Genomic DNA, 23986 nt, shown 5'->3' with positions numbered 1-23986 from the left:
AATAATTGTTGTATCTCATAGATTGCACATTATTGCCATTAGAAAAGGCTCATACATGCTTGCCAAAGACAAGTTGCAACAAGGCAGGAGAAGGCAAAAATGAAGGGGAACTGAATCACATGCAACTAATGTGTGATGGGGCATAACTATGACAACATACTAGCCCATATTTTTCCTTTCATTTTACGAAGGAATGTAATGACTACAGTCTTTGTGGTGTTAAGTCTTTAGTATTAATGATATGAGCCCATGTGTGGACATTTGCAATTTTTTTCTGTAATTGCCCTGAATTTTGATTTTTTTTTGCTTTTCCCAGGAGGTTACATGGTTTGTGGGTAGAGTATAGGAGTGTGTGTATTGTGATCACAAGGCATTGCAATGGCATGGGGCAGGCTGGATGGACCAGAGGGTCATTTCCTATCGTCATTGTAAGTAGGTTGTGTATTGAAACCCATTTGATTAACTTTATTTCAATGATCTTCCTGCTCACTTCATGCCTTACATGACGAAGACCTGATGGGTAGGGGATAGTGGAGAGTAGGTGGGGGAGGAAGAGGGATATTGCTGCTCAACATTAAAGGGGTAAGGTCACAGATAGAGATAAAATAAAATCTTGCCATGGTAAGCTCAGTTGAAGCAAGTGTCCAGAAGCAAACATTCTAATGCTAGTTCCTTTTGGCTCTGGAATGGGAATCTCCAAGCATAACCTGTGAAGCATAACAAGACAGCACCTCGTATCCCTCTCAGCAGGTTTTGCAACTATCAGGATAGCTTGCGGCTAGAGAGCTTGAGAGGGGAGCAATGGGTCATCCACAGTGAACAGGTGATGAGGAGCAACAGGTGGTGACCGGGGAGGAGCAGGAACTTTGGGGAAGAACTACCTTAGCCACTGAACTGCCTGCATAATCACATTTCTTGGGTTAAAGCATTGAGCACTTGTGCAGACCGTTGCCGTAAACAGATTTGTTTTTTGCTCCTTTCCATTGACTGTTGAATGGAGTCCTGGGCCAAGTGATTGGCCCTTGTATCTAACAAGCAGCTCCTACCTCCAACATTGCATTGGGGAAAATGTCGGGAAAAGTGGCCAAGGCCTTCTCGGTATGATGTAGAGTTCTTCAAAGCTGTAACAAGCAAAGTCGATAATGGGGATCCTGTAGATGTAGTTTACCTCGACTTCCAGAAGGCATTTGATAAGGTGCCACACAAAAGGTTAATACACAAGCTAAGTTCACTGGGGTTAGGGGCAATTTATTAGCTTGGATAGAGGATTGGCTAACCAACAGAAAACAGAGAGTCGGGATAAATAGGTCTTTTTCTGGTTGGCAAGATGTAACTAGTGGGGTGCCACAGGGTTCGGTCCTCGGGCCCCAACAATTTCAATCTATATTAATGACTTGGATGTAGGGATAGAAGGTACTATAGCCAAATTTACAGATGGCACTAAAATAGGAGGGACAGTAAGTTGCAATAAAGAAATAAGAAATCTTCAAATGGATATGAATAGATTAGATAAATTGTCCAAAATTTGGCAGATGGATTTTAACGTGGATAAGTGTGAGGTTATCCATTTTGGTCGGAAGAATAGAAAGGCAAATTATTATGTAAATGGAGAGAAACTTCAGAGTGCTTCGGTGCAGAGGGATCTGGGTGTTCTCATGCTTGATTCGCTGAAAACTAGTTTGCAGGTACAGCAGGTGGTAAGGAAGGCAAATGGAATTTTGGCATTTATTGCTAAAGGAATATAGTATAGAAGTAGGGAAGTGTTGCTGCAACTGTACAAAGCGTTAGCGAGACCGCACCTGGAGTATTGCATACAGTTTTGGTCCCCTTACTTGAGAAAGGATGTAGTTGCATTAAAGGCAGTACAGAGGAGGTTAGATTGATTCCAGAGATGGGGGGGCATGTCTTATGAAGAAAGATTGAGCAGTTTAGGCCTTTACTGTCTGGAGTTTAGAAGAATGAGAGGAGATCTAATTGAGGTATATAAGATGATTAAGGGGATTGGCAAAGTAGACATAGAGAGGATGTTTCTTTTTGTGTGGCAATCTAGAAAAAGAGGTCATAGTTTTAGGATAAGGGGTAGCAGATTTAAAACAGAGATGAGGAGAAATTACTTCTCTCAAAGGGTCGTGAGTCTGTGGAATTCACGACCCCAGAGTGTGGTGGATGCTGGGTCATGGGTAAATTTAAGGAGGAGATAGGCAGATTTTTAATTAGAAATGGGTTGAAGGGTTATGGAGAATGGGCAGGAAAGTGAAGTTGAGGCCAAGATGAGATCAGCCATGATCATATTGAATGGCGGAGCAGGCTCGAGGGGCTGAATTGCCTACTCCTGCTCCTAGTTCTTATGTTCTTAAGATAGATGCCCCATGTGGATATGTGCATTTTTTCCCCCTTTACCACTGCTCCGCAAAAGATTGGTGGGACACATTAATACGGCAGAGTTCAACCCCTGAACACTGTTGTGACAAACTAGTGGAATGAGACTGGAAAGCCTAGGTCCTTATTTTCAATTTTACATAGAATTATATGGAATATACAACACCGGGACAGGCCAGTGTATATGCCCCATTTGAGCCTCTTCCCCTCCTTCCTCATCCAGCCTATCAGTGTAACCCTCTAGTTTTGCTCTTCTCTACAGTATCTACTTTATTAAAACTTTTCATAATTTTAAAGACCTTTATTAGGCCACCCCCTCAACCTTTTCTTTTCTAGAGAATAGAGAACCTGGCCTGTTCATCCTTTCCTGGTAGGCACAACCTCACAGTCCTGGTGTCATTCTTCTAAATCTCCAATGCCTCTATATCCTTGTCTTAATATGTTTTGATTTTGTTTTGGCCTTATTGGCCTGTGTCATAACTTCTAGTTATTGGTGTATTTCTATTCCCAGAACCTCTTGCTCCTCTACCCTATTTAAATTCTTATTTTCCAAGTAATATGTGATCTCCTTATTTTTCTTATCAAAATGTAATACCTCACACTTATCTATGTTGAAATTCATTTGCCAATTTATATTGCAGCACAGATCCGGCCGAATTGGACAGGTACAAAGACCAGCAAAGGGTCACAAAGCAGCTTATAAGAGCTACTAAAAAGGATTATGAAAGGAAACTTGCAAGGGACATCAAAATCAATAAGAAAAAATGTTATAGTTACATAAAGGGAAAGTGGGTGGTCAAGAGCAATGTAGGCCCACTAAAAGCTGAAAATGGAGATATTGTCATTGATAATGGGGAAATGGCAGACATGTTGAACAATTATAATAAAAGCAAAATACTGCGGATACTGGAAATCTGAAATAAAAACAAGAAATGCTGGAACCACTCAGCAGGTCTGGCAGCATCTGTGGAAAGAGAAGCAGAGTTAACGTTTCGGGTCAGTGACCCTTCTTCGGAACTGACAAATATTAAAAATGTCACAGGTTATAAGCAAGTGAGGTGGGGGCGGGGAAAGAGATAACAAAGGAGAAGGTGCAGATTGGACAAGGCCGCATAGCTGACCAAAAGGTCATGGAGCAAAGGCAAACAATATGTTAATGGTGTGTTGAAAGACAAAGCATTAGTACAGAATAGGTGTTAACGGACTGAATATTGAACAGCAGCAAGTGCAAACATGAAAAAAACAGTGGGTAAGCAAATGAACAAACTAAGATGAAATGAAATAAATGCAAAAAAAAGGTTGGAAAAAATGTAAAAAAGAAAAAAAGAAGAAAAAAGAAAAGAGAAAAAACAACTAAAAATGAAAGTAAAATGGGGGGCTGTCATGCTCAATTACTTTGCCTCAGTATTTACAGTTGAAAAAGAGGATATCTTGCCGGAAGTGCCAGAAAAATTAATAGCCGATAAGAGACAGGGACTTAATACAATTAACTTAAGTAAAACATCAGTAACAAGGACATTCATGGAACTAAAGAGTGAGAAATCCCCAGGACCTGATGGTTTCCATCCGAGGGTGTTAAAGGAAGTAGGGAAGCACATTGTAGATGCCCTAACTATAGTCTTTCAGAGTTCCCTAGATTCAGGAGTGGTCCCTCTGGATTGGAAAATTGCACGTCACTCCACTTTTTAAGAAGGGTGAAAGGGGGAACCAAGGAAATTACAGACCAGTTCGCCTGACATCTGTGGTGGGCAAGTTGCTGGAGTCTATAATCAAGGATAGGGTGACTGAACACCTAGAAAATTTTCAGTTAATCAGGGACAGCCAGCATGGATGCATGATGGGGTAGGCGGTGGTGTAGTGGTATTATCACTAGACTAGTAACACAGAGACCCAGGCTATTGATCTGGAGACATGAGATCGAATCCCACCACAGCAGAAGGTGGAATTTGAATTTAATTAATAAATCTGGAATTAAAAGCTAGTCTAATGATGGCCATGAAACCATTGTCGATTGTTGTAAAAACCTATCTGGTTCACTAACGTCCTTAAGGGAAGGAAATCTGCTGTCCTTACCTGGTCTGGCCTATATGTGACTCCAGATCCACAACAATGTGGTTAACTCTTACATGGCCTCTGAAATGGCCTAGCAAGCCACTCAGTTGTACCTAACCGCTACGAAGTCAATAAAAAGGAATGAAACCGGATGGACCACCCGGCACCGACCCAGGCACCGGAAATGATAATGGCAAACCCAGCCCTGCCGACCCTGCAAAGTCCTCCTTACTAACATCTGGGAGCTTGTGCCAAAGTTGGGAGAGCTGTCCCACAGACTAGTCAAGCCACAGCCTGACACAGTCATACTCACGGAATCATACTTGATAGACAATGTCCCAGACACTGCAATCACTACCTCTGGGTAATTCCTGTCCCACCGGCAGGACAGACCCAGCCAGCAGAGGTGGCGGGACAGTGGTCTACAGTAGGGAGGGAGTTGCCCTGGGAGTCCTCAACATCGACTCTGGACCCCATGAAGTCTCATGGTATCAGATCAAACATGGGCAAAGTAACCTCCTACTGATTACCACCTACTGCCCTCCCTCAGCTGATCAGTCAGTACTCCTCCATATTGAACACCACTTGGAGGAAGCACTGAGGGTGGCAAGGGCACAAAATGTACTCTGGGTGGGGGACTTCAATGTCCATCACCAAAAGTGGCTCGGTAGCACCACTACTGACCGAGCTGGCTGAGTCCTAAAGGACATAGCTGCTAGACTGGGTCTGCAGCAGGTGGTGAGGGAACCAACAAGAGGGAAAAATATACTTGACCTTGTTCTCACCACTCTGCCTGCCGCAGATGCTTCTGTCCATGACTGTATTGGTAGGACTGACCACCGCACAGTCCTTGTGGAGACGAAGTCCCGCCTTCACATTGAGGATACCGTCCATCGTGTTGTGTGGCACTATCACTGTACTAAATGGGATAGATTTTGAACAGATCTAGCAATGCAAAACTGGGCATCCATGAGGCGCTGTGGGCCATCAGCAGCAGCAGAATTGTACTCAGCCACAATCTGTAACCTCATGGCCTGGCATATCCCCCACTCTACCATTACCATCAAGCCAGGAGACCAACCCTGGTTCAATGAAGAGTGCAGGAGGGCATGCCAGTAACAGCATCAGGCACACCTCAAAATGAGGTGTCAACCTGATGAAGCTACAACCCAGGACTACTTGCATGCCAAACTGCATAAGCAGCATGCAATGGACAGAGCTAAGCGATCCCATAACCAACGTATCAGATCTGAGCTCTGCAGTCCTGCCACATCCAGCCGTGAATGGTGGTGGACAATTAAACAACTAACTGGAGGAGGTGGCTCCACAAATATCCCCATCCTCAATGATGGGGGAGCCCAGCACATCAGTGCGAAAGATAAGGCTGAAGCATTTACAACAATCTTCAGCCAGAGGTGCCGAGTTCATGATCCATCTCGGCCTCCTCCTGAAGTCCCCAGCATCACAGATGCCAGACTTCAGCCAATTCGATTCACTCCGCATGATATCAAGAAACGACTGAAGGCACTGGATACTGCAAAAGCTATGGGCCCTGACAGTATTCCGGCAATAGTACTGAAGACCTGTGCTCCAGAACTTGCCAAGCCCCTAGCCAAGCTGTTCCAGTACAGCTACAACACTGGCATCTACCCTGCAATGTGGAAAATTGCCCAGGTATGTCCTGTACACAAAAGGCAGGACAAGTCCAACCCAACCAATTACCACCCCATTAGTCTACTCTCAATCATCAGCAAAGTGCTGGAAGGTGTCATCAACAGTGCCATCAAGCAGCACTTGCTTAGCAGTAACCTGCTCAGTGATACCCAGTTTGGGTTCCGACAGGGCCACTCAGCACCTGACCTCATTACAGCCTTGGTTCAAACATGGACAAAAGAGCTGAACACAAGAGGTGAGGTGAGAGTGGCTGCCCTTGACATCAAGGCAGCATTTGACCGAGTATGGCATCAAGGAGCCCTAGCAAAACTGAAGTCAATGGGAATCAGGGGGAAAACTCTCTGCTGGTTGGAGTCATACCTCGTGTAAAGGAAGATGGCTGTGGTTGTTGGAGGTCAATCATCTGAGCAGGAGTTCCTCAGGGTAGTGTCCTAAGCCCAACCATCTTCAGCTGCTTCATCAATGACCTTGCTTCAATCATAAGGTCAGAAGTGGGGATGTTCTCTGATGATTACACAATGTTCAGCACCATTTGCGACTCCTCAAATACTGAAGCAGTCTGTGTAGAAATGCAGCAAGATCTGGACAATATCCAGGCTTGGGCTGATAAGTGGCAAGTAACATTCACGCCACACAAGTGCCAGGCAATGTCCATCTCCAACAAGAGAGAATCTAACCATCTTCCCTTGACATTCAATGGCATTACCATCGCTGAATCCCCCACTATCAACATCCTAGGGGCTACCATTGACCAGAAACTGAACTGGAGTAGCCGTATAAATACCATGGCTACAAGAGCAGGTCAGAGGCTCGGAATCCTGTGGCGAGTAACTCACCTCCTGACTCCCCAAAGCCTGTCCACCATCTACAAGGCACAAGTCAGGAGTGTGATGGAATACTCTCCACTTGCCTGGAAGAGTGCAGCTCCAATAACACTCAAGAAGCTCGACACCATCCAGGACAAAGCAGCCCGCTTGATTGGCACACCATCCACAAACATTCACTGCCTCCACCACCGACGCACAGTGGCAGCAGTGTGTACCATCTACAAGATGCACTGCAGCAATGCACCAAGGCTCCTTAGACAGCACCTTCCAAACCCGCGACCTCTACCACCTCGGAAGACAAGAGCAGCAGATGCATGGGAACATCACCACCTGCAAGTTCCCATCCAAGTCACACACCATCCTGACTTGGAACTATATCGCCATTCCTTCACTGTCGCTGGGTCAAAATCCCGGAACTCCCTTCCTAACAGCACTGTGGGTGTACCTACCTCACATAGTCTGCAGCGGTTCAAGAAGGCAGCTCACCACAACTTTCTCAGGGGCAATTAGGGATGGGCAATAAATGCTGGCATAGCCAGTGACGCCCTCGTCCCATGAATGAATAAAAAAAAAATGACGGGAAGGTCACGCCTGACAAATCTCATTGAATTTTGTGAAGAGGTCACGAAGGTAGTGGACAGGGGAATGTCCATGGATGTTATTTATATGGACTTCCAGAAGGCATTTGATAAAGTCCCACAGAAGAGACTGTTAACTAAGGTAGAAGTCCATGGAGTTGAGGGCAAATTATTGACATGGTTAGGAATTTGGTTCAGTGGTAGGCGACAGAGAGTGGGGATAATCGGTAAGTACTCTGATTGGCAGTTTGTGTCTAGTGGTGTCCCATAGGGATCTGTGTTGGGGCCTCAATTATTCACATTATTCATTAACGACTTGGATGATGACATATTAAGTCATATATCCAAATTTGCTGATGATACAAAGTTAGGCGGCATTGTAGACAGTCTAGATGATAGCATAAAATTGCAAGGAGATATTGACAGACTAGGTGAATGGGCAAAACTGTGGCAGATGGATTTCAATGCGGGCAAGTGTGAGATTATCCATTTTGGACCAAAAAAGGATAGAGCAGGGTACTTTCTAAATGGGAAGAGGTTAAGTACAGTGGATGTCCAAAGAGACTTGGGGGTTCAGGTGCATAGATCTTTAAAATGCCACGAGCAAGAGCAGAAAATAATCAAAAAGGCTAATGGAATGCTATCCTTTATATCTAGAGGATTGTAGTATAAAGACACAGAGGTTATGCTGCAGCTGTACAAAATCCCTGTTAGACCCCACTTGGAGTACTGTGAGCAGTTCTGGGCACCACACCTAGGAAGGATATATCGGCCTTGGAGGGAGTGCGATGTCGGTTTACAAGAATGATACCTGGACAACAGGGGTTAAGTTACGAGGAGAGATTACACAAATTAGGCCTGTTTTCACTAGAATTTAGAAGGTTAAGGGGTGATCTGATCGAAGTCTTCAAGATATTAACAGGAAAAGACAGGCTAGATAAAGATAAACTATTTCCACTGGTTGGGGATTCTAAAACTAGGGGGCATAGTCTAAAAATTAGGAACAGACCGTTCAGGAGAGATGTTAGGAAGCACTTCTTCACGCAAAGGGTGGTAGAGGTTTGGAACTCTCTCCCACAAACAGCAGTTGAAGCTAAAACAGTTGTTAATTTTAAATCTGAGATAGATTTTTGTTAAGCAAAAATATGAAGGGATATGGGCCAAAGGCAGGTATATGGAGTTAGGCTGCGGATGAGTCATGATCTCATTGAATGGCAGGACAGGCTCGAGGGGCTGAATGGCCTACTCCTGTTCCTATCTTCCTATGTTCTTATATGCCCATTCTGCAGTTTATAAATGTCTTGTAATTTGTTGCAGTCCTCCTCACTGTTGATTATCACTCCCAATTTTGTATTATCTACAAATTTAGAAATTGTATTTTTAATTCCACAGCCTAAATCATTAATATAAATTATGAACAACAGTGGTCCTAGCATTGATCCTTGTGGGATCCCATTTTCCACCTTCAGCCACTCTGAATAGCTACTTTTTACTCCTACTCTCTGCTTTCTGTCTTTCAGCCAGCCAGCTAGCGACCTGAAACGTGAACTCTGCTTCTCGCTCCACAGATGCTGCCAGACCTGCTTAGTGTTTCCAATACTTTCTGTTTTTATCCATTCTGCCACTTGCCTATTCATTATTATTATTATTATTAGTCTATTTTGTGGTACCTTATCAAAGGTCTTTTTGATATCTAGATATGTTAATCTACTGCATTACCCTTGACATTCTCTGTTACCTCTTCAAAGAATTCAATGAGGCTGGTACAACAAGACTTCCTCTTTTGAAATCCAATGTTGATGATCCATTATTATTTTTGGTTACGAGATGTTTTCCTATTTTCCCCTTTAGCAAGGATTCCATTATTTTTCATCCTACCAATGTTAAACTAACCGCCCTATAGTTCCCTAGACATGTTCTACATCCCTTCTCAAATATAGGAATAACATTAGCTATCCACTGTCACTACACTTTTTTCTAATGCATTATTAACTATGTGTAATAGTGCTTCTGCTATCTCTATCCTAGATTCTTTTAGAACATGTGGATGCAATCCATTAGGACCAGGGATTTTATCCTCTTTCAATTAGATTAGTTTAGGTAATATTTCTCCTCTTTTTATTTTAAATGGGGTTATATCATTTCGAATCTCTTCCTCCAATGTCATGCCCGTTTGATCAGCCTCCCTGACAAATACTGACACAAAGTAATTGTTTAATATTTCTGCTATTTCGCTATCGCTGCCTATGATTTTATCATGACTGGCCTTTAGATGGTCCTATTCCCATCCAGACTTTCCTTCTTTTATTTATGTGTCTGTAGAATATTTTACTATTATATTTTTATTCCTTGATAATTTAATTTCCTCTTTGCCTTCCTAATTTTTTTTAACTTCTCTCCTAATTTCTTCATGTGCTGTCTTGTCATACTCTCACCTGCTGTCCATGTACTTAGTGACTGTCTCTTTCCTTACCCTCAATTTTCTCCTTATGTCTTTATTCATCCACGGTGTCTCATTAGTATTTAGTTTATTCTTGTTTTTAAGTGAAATATAGTTTTCCTGGTCTATGCCGAACACTATGTTAAATGTTTCCCATTGTTGTTCTACATCATTTTTTGCCAATATTGTTGCCCATTTTATTTTTCCAAGTTCTATTCTTAGCCACTCAAAATAAGCTTTCCTCCAATCTATTACCCTGGTCTTTGTCAAACTTATGACCTTCTCAATTATTATTTTAAACTGTATTTTACCATGGTTACTGTTGCCTAGATGTTCCCCGACTTGTACTACTCTTTACTGCTCTGGTTCATTCCACACTACCAGATTCAGTAGCAAACTTTCCCTTGCTGGGTTTCTTACATACTGGGTTAGAAGGGGGTCCCATACAGATAGGAGGAACTGCATTCCCTTATCCCCTTTACCTAACTCTTCTGGCCAATTAATTTCAGGGTAGTTGAAATTCCCCATGATTATTATTCAACGTTTGTTACACATTTCCTTAATTTTATTTGCAATTTAGGCATTTAAATCAATGTTCAGTCTTGAAGAAGATCATTTTCCCTTTTATGGTTCAAATGCGACTTTGTTTTAATGATTAGCTAAACCGATGTTTACACAAAATCATCTGCTGTTTGTTCACAAATTCCCAAAAGAATACTGGCAACAAATGTCCTTAAAATGTGTAATAGTCATCCAAATCATTTTAATTGTGCCTGCCAAACCTAAACCCAATAGTTGTAAGTGAACTTATCTGTACATGCGGATTTTGTTGTTCCTGGTGTTAAGAACATAGAACATAGAACAGTACAGCACAGTACAGGCCCTTCGGCCCACGATGTTGTGCCGAACCTTTAACCTACTCTAAGATCAAACTAACTACCTACCCTTCATTCTACTATCATCCATGTACCTATCCAAGAGTCGCTTAAATGCCCCTAATGTATCTGCTTCTACTACCACCGCTGGCAACGCATTCCACGCACCCACCACTCTCTGTGTAAAGAACCTACCTCTGACATCTCCCCGAAACCTTCCTCCAATCACCTTAAAATTATGCCCCTTGGTGATAGCCCTTTCCACCCTGGGAAAAAGTCTTTGGCTATCCACTCTATCTATGCCTCTCATCATCTTGTACCCCTCTATCAAGTCACCTCTCATCCTTCTTCGCTCCAATGAGAAAAGCCCTAGCTCCCTCAATCTTTCTGCCCTCCAGTCCAGGCAGCATCCTGGTAAATCTCCTCTGCACCCTCTCTAAAGTTTCCACATCCTTGCTATAATGAGGGGACCAGAACTGAACACAATATTCCAAGTGTGGTCGAACCAGGGCCTTATAGAGCTGTAACATAACCTCGCGGCTCTTAAACTCAATCCCCCTGTTAATGAAAGCCAACACACCATACGCCTTCTTAACAACCCTATCAACTTGGGTGGCAACTTTGAGCAATCTATGGACATGGACCCCAGATCCCTCTGTTCCTCCACACTACCGAGAATCCTGTCTTTAAGCCTGTATTCCGCATTCAAATTCGACCTTCCAAAATGAGTCACCTCACACTTTTCCAGGTTGAACTCCATCTGCCACTTCTCAGCCCAGCTCTGCATCCTGTCAATGTCCCGTTGCAACCTACAACAGCCTTCCACACTATCCACAACTCCAGCAACCTTCGTGTCATCGGCAAACTTGCTAACCCAACCTTCCACTTCCTCATCCAAGTCATTTATAAAAATCACAAAGAGCAGAGGTCCCAGAACAAATCCTTGTGGAACACCACTGGTCACCGAGCTCCATGCTGAATACTTTCCATCTACTACCACCCTCTGACTTCTATGGGCCAGCCAATTTTGTATCCAGACAGCCAACTTTCCCTGAATCCCATGCCTCCTTACTTTCTGAATGAGCCTACCATGGGGAACCTTATCAAACGCCTTGCTAAAATCCATATACACCACATCCACTGCTCTTCCTTCATCAATGTGTTTTGTCACATCTTCAAAGAATTCAATAAGGCTTGGGAGGCATGACCTGCCCCTCACAAAGCCATGCTGACTGTCTCTAATCAAACCATGCTTTTCCAAATAATCATAAATCCTGTCTCTCAGAATCCTCTCCAATAATTTGCCCACTACTGACGTAAGACTGACTGGTCTATAATTCCCAGGGTTATCCCTATTCCCTTTCTTGAACAAGGGAACAACATTTGCCACCCTCCAATCATCCGGTACTACTCCAGTGGACAGTGAAGACGCAAAGATCATCACCAAAGGCGCAGCAATCTCTTCCCTCACTTCCCGTAATATCCTTGGGTATATCCCGTCTGGCCCCAGGGACTTATCTGTCCTCATATCATTCAAAATTTCCAGCACATCCTCCCTCTTAACCTCAACCTGTTCGAGCATATCAGCCTGTTCCACGCTGTCCTCACAAACGACAGGTCCCTCTCACTAGTGAATACTGAAGCAAAGTATTCATTTAGGACCTCCCCTACCTCCTCCGACTCCAGGCACAAGTTCCCTCCACTATCCCTGATTGGCCCTACCCTCACTCTGGCCATCCTCTTGTTCCTCACATAAGTGTAGAATGCCTTGGGATTTTCCTTAATCCTACCCGCCAAGACTTTTTCATGTCCCCTTCTAGCTCTCCTAAGTCCATTCTTCAGTTCCTTCCTGGCTACCTTGTAACCCTCTAGAGCCCCTGTCTGATCCTTGCTTCCTCAACCTTAAGTAAGCTTCCTTCTTCCTCTTGACTAGCTGTTCCACATCTCTTGTCATCCATGGTTCCTTCACCCTACCATCCCTTCTCTGCCTTATCGGGACAAACCTATCCAGCAGTCGCAGCAAGTGCTCTCTAAACAACCTCCACATTTCTGTCGTGCATTTCCCTGAGAACATCCGTTCCCAATTTATGCTCCCCAGTTCCTGCCTAATAGCATTGTAATTCCCCCTCCCCCAATTAAATATTTTCCCATCCCGTCTGCTCCTGTCCCTCTCCATGACTATAGTAAAGGTCAGGGAGTTGTGATCACTATTGCCGAAATGCTCTCCCACCGAGAGATCTGCCACCTGGCCTGGTTCGTTGCCAAGCACCAAGTCCAACATAGTCTCCCCTCTAGTCGGCCTATCTACATATTGAGTCAGGAAACCTTCCTGGACACACCTGACAAAAACTGCTCCATCCAAACTATTTGCACTAAGGAGGTTCCAATCAATATTAGGGAAGTTGAAGTCACCCATGACAGCAACCCTGTTACTTCTGCACCTTTCCAAAATCTGCCTCCCAATCTGTTCCTCCATGTCTCTGTTGCTACTGGGGGGTCTATAGAAAACTCCCAACAAAGTGACTGCTCCTTTCCTGTTTCTGACTTCCACCCATAATGACTCAGTAGACAAACCCTCCTCGACGACCTCCCTTTCTGCAGCTGTGATACTATCCCTGATTAACAATGCCACTCCCCCACCTCTTTTACCTCCCTCCCTATTCCTTTTGAAACATCTAAACCCCGGAACATCCAACATCCATTCCTGCCCCTGTGATATCCACGTCTCCGTAATGGCCACAACATCGTAGCTCCAAGTACTGATCCATGCTCTAAGTTCATCACCCTTATTCCTGACACTTCTTGCGTTAAAATAGACACACTTCAACCCATCATACTGGCTGCAACTTTGCCCTGTCACCTGTCTAACCTTCCTCACAGACTCTCTGCACTCGGTATCTGCTTGTTCAACAGCTACCCCATCCACTGATCCATAGCTCTGGTTCCCATCCCCCTGCCAAACTAGTTTAAACCCTTCCAAAGAGCTCTAGCAAACCTCCCGCCCAGGATATTGGTGCCCCTCCAGTTCAGATGCAACCCGTCCTTCTTGTACAGGTCCCACCTTCCCCAGAAGGTATCCCAATGATCTACATATCTGAATCCCTCCCTCCTGCACCAGTTCTGTAGTTAAGAATGAGTGTTACTGATGTCTTTAAGACTTGGTACTTACTTGGAACTAATAGTGTTACATGTTCAACAGAAAAATGAGATAATTGTGTGCCTTGCCTCTACTAATCAGTGACTTTTATTGGTACATCACCTGGCAGGGGTTGACCTACCTTTCTCCACCACATTCCCAAGCTAATGGAGTAATTTTCTCTTTGCCAGGTTTTCTGTGCTTCTCTACGCCTCTGCAATTCTGCTGTAACCATTTACACCTCCTCTGAACTCAGTTTTTGTTTCTTTACCCTTTGTCCTTGAGAAGGTGGTGATGAGCTGCCTGCCTGAACCACTGCAGTCCATGTGATACAGGCACACCCACTTGGAGGGGAACTTGTAGGCGGTGATACTCCCGTGTAACTGCTGCATTTGACTTTTCAGACAGTAGAGGTCGTGGGTTTGGGAGGTGCTGTCAAAGAAGCCTTGTTGAGATGCTGCAGTGCATGCATCTTTGCTGCAGCCACAATGTACTGGTAGTAGAGGGAGTGACTGTTTAAGGTGGTAGATGGGTGCCGATCATGTGGGCTACTTTGTCCTGGATGGTGTCGAGCTTCTTGAGTGTTGTTGGAGCTGCACTCTTCCAGGCAAGTGGAGGGCATTCTATTACACTCCTGACTTGTGCCTTGTAGATGGTAGACAGGCTTTGGGGAGTCAGGAGTTGAGTCACTCAGCACAGTATACCCAACCTCTGACCTGCTACTGAAACCACAGTATTTATGTGGCTGGTCCAGATACATTTTGGGTCACTGGTGACCCCGCGCCCCCACCCCCCCCCCCCCCCCCCCCCCCACCCCCAGAATATTGATGGTGAAGCTGGTTAAACTCTGTCTTGTTGTGGATGGTCATTGCCTGGCATATGTCTAGTACAAATGGATTTGCCACTTATCAGCCCAAGTCTGAATGTTGTCCAGGTCTTGCTGCATACAGTCATGGATTACTTCATTATCTGGGTGATTGCGAATGGAACTGAACACTGTGCAAACATCCCCACTTCTGACTTTATGATGGAAGGAAGATGCTTGGGCCTAGGACACTACCCTGAAGAACTCCTGCAGCGATGTTCTGGGACTGAAATGATTGGTCTCCAACAACCACAACCATCTTTCTCTGTTCTGGATTCAGTTTCCCCTGGATTCCCTTTGACCTCAATTTTACTCGGGTTCCTTACTCGGTCAAATGCTGCCTTTCCCCTCACTCTGGAATTCAGTTCTTTTGTCCATGATTGGACCAAGGCTGTAATGAGGTCTGGAGCTGAGTGATCCTGGTAGAATCCAAACTGAGCAGTGATGAACAGGTTATTGATGAGTAAGTTACACTTATCAACACTGTTAAGATACCTTCCATCACTTTGCTGATGATTGAGAGCAGGCTGATGGAGCAGATTGAATTTGTCATTTTTTTTGTGGACAGGACAATTTTCCACATTGTCGGGTAGATGCCCCTGTTGTAGCCAAACTGAAACAGCTTGGCTAGGGTCACGGCTAGTTCTGGAGCACGTCTTCAGCACTAAAGCCGGGATATTGTCGGGGCCCATAGCCTTTGCTGCATTCAGTGCACTCTGGCATTTCTCGATATCACATTGTCACAAGAGCTTTGTTTTTTGTTATTGAAAGCTAAGAATTCTGTGTGCTTTGAAAAGACTGAGAAAAGGGATTTTCTGTGAACAGTGAATGCTGAAACTTGGTGTTTGCCCTGAGTGCAGACAGCAAGGCACCTGTTTCCAAGCAGCTGAACAGGGAAATGACAAGAAGAATTATGACTGTCACATGATTTAATTGTGGGTTTTAGTTTCAGTTTTGCTGTATGGAAAAGACTAGGGAACTGGAAGCAGCTAGCAGTGAGATGGCTGGGACTTGTGTTTGCAGACCAGAGAAATGAGCTACTCTCCGAAAAGAAGATTTGCCTCTCCTGTAAAAAGAAATTTGAGGTGGTGGTTGTGATCTGCCTGGAGAGAGAAACGACCCCTGGAGAGGAAAAGACCCAGAGAAAGAGGAGTTGATGCTCTCTGCGGAGAAATGCTTCTTTGCTGAGAGGAAGCTCTGCATTTTTAAAGGTAGCAGTTTCCTATTGCCTCTAGTCTCTGGATAATCTCTGCCTCTGGAGTGATTCCTGTTGCCTCTTATGTTTTGGGAGATCCTGATAGCTGAAGAATGCTTCTACTGCTAGATTGCTACTTCAAAACCCAAGTAGACCTGTTGCTACACCTTTTGCTGAAAGATCTGTGTGATGCCTGCTGCAGACAAAGTGCCGTGAATGCCTGCCCATCACAGACTGTTCATCAATCTCGCCTAGAGAGACTTCAAGTGGCATCTGACTATTTGACTCTGGGACACCTCACCGACCCAGAAATATCCTACCAGAAAGTGACAACCTAATTATTTTATTATTCCTAAGAAACAGTTGTAATCCAAAAAATCCTTTTAAAACTGCTGAATGTATTTGTGTGTGCATACGAGTTAGGAAGAATAAGAAGTTTTAAAAGAATCTTTTCACATATAGAGTTATCTCATTATTGTCTGAGATTTAATTTATTGATAAATAGTTAATTTTTCTGCTGTTTAAAGAAATCTGGTTTGATGTGATTTATTCTGGGGGACAAATAGAGTGTTTGATTTGGCTACTTTCCGGTAGGTGGGAAACTTTACTAATATGCTATGACCTGTGGAGTACTGGGACCGAATTAATAGTGCATTACTCCTGCCTTGGTTGCAACAATGTGGAGTGCTTTGAATTGGCTGAAAACTGGCTTCTGTTGATGGTGGGGATCTCAGGAGGAGGCCATGATTGATCATCCACTTGGCACTTCTGGCTGTAGATGGCTGCAAATGCTTCAGCCTTCTCTTTTGCACTCATGAGCCCAGCTCCATCATAAGCCACAATATCTTTTCACCTTGAGGACCTGGATGGCAACCCAGACTGAATTAACCTTTTTAACCAAACATTGGCCAAGAATTTCCTTGGAGCTGCTTATGCTCCTCCACTGAAAATGGACACCAGAAAGAATATTTGGAGAGCAGCTGGTGCCTCTCGTCACTTCTGATGCCCAATTCCATCTTTCTTGTTTGTCGCTCATCACACTGCTTTAGGCATTCTGCTGCGAGTGACTCACTTTCTCACTCTCCAATGCCTTGCCACCACTTGCAAGGCACACGCCAAGAGTGTAATGGAATATTCTCCATTTGCCTGGATGGGTGCAGCTGTGACAGCGCACAAAATGCTCAATGTCATCCAGGAAAGCAGTCTACTTGATCAGCACCACATACACTAGCCGTCAACATCTTCTTCTCTCCTTAGTCTCTCGGGAATGAGGATGACTTTCTTCCACTCCAGGGTCGTGGGTCCTTAGGTGACTGGATAGTCCAATTCTGGATCCGCACACTCTGCCACAGGTGAGACAGGTGGTGTTTGGTGAGATGAGTGAATGGGATGCTCGAACGTCCGAATGCTCCTTCCGCTATTTGCACTTGGTCACTGCCTGGGCATGTCGATGTTGTTCGAACCGTCGCGGATGCTTCTTCTCCATTTTGGGCGGTCTCGGGCAAGAGATTCCCATGAATCAGTGGAGATGTCACATTTTTAAGGACATCCTTGTAGCGTTTCCTGTACCCACCTGGTAGTCTCTTGCTGTGACAGAGCTCGGAGTAGAAATCTTGTTTTGGGAGTCTTGTGTCAGGCATGTGGACGATATGGCCCGCCCAGTGTAACTGACTAGCCATGACCAGAGTCTCGATACTGGGGATGTTGGCCTGAGAGAGGACACTGATATTGGAGTGCCTGTCCTGCCACTGAATATGCAGGATCTTGCAGAGGCACCTCTGGTAATAGCTCTCCAGGGCTTTAAGATGTCTGCTGTACAGTGTCCATGTTTCTGATGCATACAGGAAGGCAGGAAACAGTGCGGCCCTGTAGACCATGAGCTTGGTGCCAGGTTTGAGGTATTTGTCATCAAACACTCTTTTCCTCAGATGACCAAAGGCTGCGCTGGTACACTGGAGAGGATGCTGAGTTTCATTGTCGATGTCTGCCTTTGCAGAGAGGAGGCTCCTAAGGTATGAGTTGTGATTCACATTGTCCAATTGCTTGTCATGGATCTTGATAGTTGGGGAGCATTGTTGCTCTGTGGGATTAGGCTGGTAGAGGACGTTTGTCTTCCGGATGTTTAGCTTAAGGCCCATTCTTTCATACGTCTCTGTGAATGCATCGATGAGGGTTTGAAGCTCGGCCTCTGAGTGCATGCCTACGTGAGCATCGTCAGCGTACTGCAGCTCGATGATTGAGGTTGGAGTGGCCTTCGTTCTGGACTGGAGGCGACATAGGGTAAATAGTTTGCTGCTTGTCCTTTAGAGTAGATCTACTCCCGCTGGGAGCTTCATGGAGATGAGGTGAAGTGTTGCAGTGAAGAAGCTGGAAAAGAGCATAGGTGCAGTGACGCAGCCTTGCTTGACCCCAGTTTGCAATCGGATTGGGTCAGTGGCAGATCCGTTGGTAAGGATTACAGCTTTCATAAACATCTACACCCTCCATCATCAGCGTACCATGGCTGCAGTGTGTACTATCTACAGGATGCACAGCACCAACTCGCCAAGGTTTCTTTGACAGTCCCTCCCAAACCCCCAACCTCCACCACATGGGCAGAGGGTGAATGGGAACACTATCACCTCCCAAAATCCCTTCCCAAACACATACAATAAACATATATCATCCATTTCATCATTTGCCACTGGGTCAAAATTCTGGAACTCAATACATACTTGAACTATGGGCATACCTTCACCACATGAACTGCAGCAGTTCAAGTTCTATCACCACCTTTTCAACGGTAACTAGGGATGGGCAGTCAATGCCAGCCCAGCCGGCGATACGTACATCCTGACAATGAAGTTCTCAGACATATTCTTTCAGAGGAGAAGTGCGTTTTGTTGCCATTTCCCATTCAGAATGTCAGTTCATTTGCAACGATCAAGTGGCTGATTTCTCCTAGTCAGAATAGTGAATGTGATCAATGTCAACTAGCATCTAATTGAAAACTAACATATTGCCAACATTTTCAGTCTGAATGGCTGAAGCGTGAATGCACTGCTAGAATCCGGTTCAATATGGGGGTTCAGTTCACTTTACTTCCTAGATTCACCCCGTCTTCGTTCTCATCCACCTTCATGTTTTCAAGAATTTGCCAGATGGGGGAATTTAAATCAAAACGTGCTCACAAGAGGAAGCTGAATAGTAAGACGCGTTCCTTTAATTGAATTGTGAACAATTACAGCAGTCATTTGGGTAGTGGGATAATGAACCGGTTTATGAGGAATTTACAAGCAAGTACGAATTGTATGTTTTTTAAAAAAAAATCTTCAAATGACGCACGGGAAGATTTAGTGACTAACGCAATGTTTGATACTAAAGAAAGGGGAGTTTGTGTTTATTTTTCACCTTCCCAAATATACTTAAAGCAGCATTGAGTCGTTCATTCAAAGTTCAAACTAAATTGCATTTTTATGCACATATACTTCTGTCTTGCATCTTTTTGCAATATGTAATTTCACATTTTGTAATTCAGCTTTTGGCTGTTGCCCACACTCGTTTCTTCGAAAGTGATCGGAAGTTTGAAAGTTCTGACAGCATTTTAGGCCGGCTGTGTGTGACATTAAAACTTATTGAAGGCAATTCAGAACAAGCTCAATGCTGAGTCTTAGCAGCAACACTCGCAGAGGGGGGGAAAAAAACACATGCAGAAATCTTGCACTCAATCTTTCACTTTTTACATGCTCTCTTGCGAATGGTCTACCTCCTAGTCGCTCACGCATTTAAAACTCTCATTTATGTTCTCTCTCAATTCATTGCAACATTGAGCATTAAAAATGCTTTCTAAATGTACTGGAACTCCAAATCATTAAAAACTGTTGCAGTTTACCACAACAAAGAAATAATCTCGCTGAATGCTTACACCGTAACATTCTGTCTTAATTCATTCTTAATAAATTGGATGAAAGGTCTATTTGTGTAAGGAGATCAGATTTTGTACAGCCTTATCACGTGTCCATTTATCGAAGAATAAGCAACGTTATTCGTTTACTTTCTCAAGATTTCTTGGGGTTTAATCCATCTGGTAGGAGCCCGGCTTTAACCGACCATTAACATCTTAGGTTTTGAAAATCCAACAGCTGTCAATCTTGGGGATGTTCCTCCGTTAAATCAGAGCAAAACTGAGCTCCCAACTCGTTATGGGAAGAGTTAATATCAGAAAGTGGGTTTCAGGAGTTAAAGGTAAAAGGGATTTCAATATGTTGATCATTAATGGCAGTGGGTTGGGTTCACTGGGGCAGTGGTGTCATCATAAAGAACTGTTCAGCCTCTCTTTGCCCAGGACTTCAAGTAAGACGAGTTCTCAATTATGCCAAGCTAGATTTAATTAGTTTCTCGCTATTTTGGCACCCGTTTGTTCACTGTTGCTAAACCGAGATATTTGCCTTGATTTACATTTATCGAGTTGCTCAGCGCTTTCACAAACGGTCAGGAATTGTGCCGACTGTCTACCGCTTGCAGCTTCCCAATGGAAAATCCACTGAAGGAAAATGTTGATTCGAGGATTGAGGTCCCGCCCGCAAAAGAGAAACACTCCCGATTTAATAATCTCAAGGTATGGGAACACTGTATTCATTGTAAAGCTGTATGAATCTCAGCTGGTCCATGGGCCCTTAAGTCCCAACTCAAGAGACAGACATTGATACATTGAACAGCAAGTGCCATAATATCTATCTTTTTTTATACAATGCTGCAACTATTATATGTGTCTGTGTGTATTTATGTTTCTGTATGTTCTTTTTGTAACCTGTGGCAGACCTTTGAGTTAGGGGTGTGTGTTTTGCCGGATAAGTTACCACATCCCCCTTTTTAAGTTTGTTTAAAGTTCAGCGCTTGCTTAACCAAAAGCAAACGTATTTGCATTGAGAGCCCTTTGAATACATCTGACATTAAGGGAGATCTAATTTGAATGTGGCAACACAAAGCCCATTGAACTCCTTCCAACTTCACGAGATTCAATCAGGGGCAATCATAGAATCACAGTACGGAAAGAGGTCATTCAGTCCATTGTGTCAGGACTGGCAACATGTAAACTGTAAATTCAAGCTTGGTTATGTATACACTTCTCATATCTTAATTCAAGCTCAGGATGTCAACTCCTTACAGAAGAATAAGCAAAATGTTCAATATGATGAATGGCAGTCTTAATGAAACAGTTGTACACTAAGGACTGGATTTTATGCACCCCCCCCCCCCCAACCCGAGGTGGAGGGGCCAGTAGAATCGCAGCGGGGGACACAGAGGGTCTGTTGCTGCCCCATTTCCAAACAATTTTTCTGGGGGTGGGATAGGCCGACAATGGCCTTCCTGCCCAGGGGCCAATTGAGGCCATTAAGATGCCTATTCTTCTTCTTTGGCCTCCTTATCTCGAGAGACAATGGGTAAGCGCCTGGAGGTGGTCAGTGGTGTGTGGAGCAGTGCCTGGAGTGGCTATAAAGGCCAATTCTAGAGTGACAGGCTCTTCCACAGGTGCTGCAGAAAAATTTGTTTGTTGGGGCTGTTAGCGGGAATGAATCTAGAAGAATCACTCGACACTCAGGTCTGCTCCAATGTCAAACAGTTTATTGAGTTATGCCAGCGGGGAGCAGGTCACTGGTCTGTCCAGATGCCTCTCCACCGAACAAAGGAAAATCATGCATACTTATACATTTTTCAAACAGTTACTCAGCCCATCCTGGCTGGACATGATCCAATCATAACGGTTATTGATTACATTACATTACACATATTACCAATTACATTACTCATTTGGCATCATGTGGCTACGTGATCAGCTCATGCAAGCCCCCTGATCATCTTGTGATGTTTCCCAGACCCCTTATCAACTATCCTTGAGTCTTCACAATGAATCCTTCTACCTTTATCAAGCTTGCATTCCTGATTGCTTCGTGCAGTCTGCAGTTACACAAAGCAGCTGTCTTATACACTGATATGAGGGGCCCTCCTTAGTCAGGCTAATTGTCTGTGCTAAGCAGGACCATGCTCAAGGCTGCAAGCTAACTAACTTGTCCCACAATGCCTTGGGTAAATACTCAATTTTGTAACAATATGTGGCTATACTTTCATCTTATATATATATATATATATGTGTGCATTTATTTAGTTGCATCGGCCACAATTTTTCCTTCTACAGGGCTGTTACACAGTTGGCTCTCCCCTTGCGCCTCTGTCTTTTTTCCTGCCAACTGCTAAGTCTCTTCGACTCGCCACACTTTAGCCCCGCCTTTATGGCTGCCCGCCAGCTCTGGCGAACGCTGGCAACTGACTCCCACGACTTGTGATCAATGTCGCAGGACTTCATGTCGCGTTTGCAGCCTATTAACAGCCACTAAAAAGCCTCTTCCCACCACCGCTGGGATCTAACCACAGATGGGGGCAGGGCCTCTGCCATGCGGGGAGGGCGCCTTGTAAAAGGGAGGGTGGCACAGTGGCGCAGTGGTTACCAGGGTGGCACAGTGGCGCAGTGGTTAGCACCGCAGCCTCACAGCTCCAGCAACCCGGGTTCAATTCTGGCTACTGCCTGTGTGGAGTTTGCAAGTTCTCCCTGCGACCGCGTGGGTTTCCTCCGGGTGCTCCGGTTTCCTCCCACAGCCAAAAGACTTGCAGGTTGATAGGTAAATTGGCCATTATAAATTGCCCCTAGTATAGGTAGGTGGTAGGGGAAGGTGGGGATGTGGTAGGGATATGGGATTAGTGTAGGATTAGTATAAATGGGTGGTTGATGGTCGGCACAGACTCGGTGGGCCGAAGGGTCTGTTTCAGTGCTGTATCTCTAAATAAATAAAGAAAGTAAATGAGGTACACTCCCTGAGGGCTTGGGGATGGGTCACTACTCCGTGGGCAATCCGTGGCCCATGGAGGACCCCTGCCAGCAAAATCTCCACCTCCAAGGACCCTCTCCCTCTGGACTTCACACCAACCCCTCCTCGTTGGGCCTTTCCAGACTGGCCCCTGTGACCTCACCTCACGTACCTGAGGTCTGGGCTTTCAGTGGTGGGCTACAGGCCGGTTAGCTTAACATCTGTCCTAGGGACGATGCTAGAAGCTGTTCTTAAAGACGTTATAGCAGGGCATTTAGAAACATTCAAGGTAATCAGGCAAAGTCAACATGGTTTTGTGAAAGCGAAGTTATGTTTAACCAATTTATTGGAGTTCTTTGAAGAAGTAACATGTGTTGTGGATAAAGGGGAACCAGTGGATGTACAATACTTAGACTTCCAGAAGGCAATTGATAAGGTACCACATCAAAGGTTATTGTGGAAAATAAAAGCTCATGGTTTCAGGGGTAACATATTCGCATGGATAGAAGATTGGCTAGTTAACAGGAAACAGAGAGTAAGCATAAATGGGCCATTTTCTGGTTCGCAAGATGTCACGGGTAGTGTGCTGCAGAGATCAGTGCTGTGGCCTCAACTTTTTACAAGCAAAGTCTTTAAATATTTTTAATGAAGCGGTAGATAGATTCTTGATAAGCAACGGGGTGAAAGGTTATTGGGGGTAGGCAGGAATGTGGAGTTGAGGTTACAATCAGATCAGCGATGATCTTATTGAATGGCAGAGCAGGCTCGAGGGGCCGAGTGGCCTACTCCTGCTCCTAATTCGTATGTTCATAAGGCACCTACAGTACCAGCAGTGTCCACCACTCCCCGTGACGCTGATGATATTGCTAAGCTGCCAGCCCTGTGATTGGCCAGCAGCTCTTGGAGGCAGGATCCCTGTCTTTGAAGGGCTGGAAATTTTGCCTCCAGAAGGATTGTGACAGGGCGGGGGTGGGGTTGCAAAAAGACTGAGATGGAGATCCCCTGCACCTTTTCGCCTCGGTGCCGGGAGCCCTACCGCCTCCACAAGATCACAGCCTAAAACTTTTGTTTAGGAATGTATATTGTTTAGACATCACCACCATTTCTAACTTACCACCCGCCC

At 44.6% G+C, this 23986-nt stretch overlaps 1 protein-coding gene across 1 annotated transcript in view; it reads left to right on the top strand.

The window, feature by feature from the left end:
• Positions 1-20310: 20310 nt before the first annotated feature.
• The window catches only part of LOC137384675 (solute carrier organic anion transporter family member 1C1-like), a 42596-nt gene continuing 38920 nt past the window's right edge, over positions 20311-23986 (top strand). Inside the window, exon 1 of the mRNA XM_068058929.1 lies at positions 20311-20618. Coding sequence (XP_067915030.1) covers positions 20532-20618 — 87 coding nt within the window. The 5' untranslated portion in view covers positions 20311-20531. The remainder of the gene's footprint in view (positions 20619-23986) is intronic.

The sequence above is a fragment of the Heterodontus francisci genome, chromosome 27 (genome assembly GCF_036365525.1).
Source record: "Heterodontus francisci isolate sHetFra1 chromosome 27, sHetFra1.hap1, whole genome shotgun sequence".
Classification (NCBI taxonomy): Eukaryota; Metazoa; Chordata; class Chondrichthyes; order Heterodontiformes; family Heterodontidae; genus Heterodontus; species Heterodontus francisci.
Note: the sequence above shows the minus strand (reverse complement) of the source record. Positions and strands in the feature narration are given on the sequence as shown.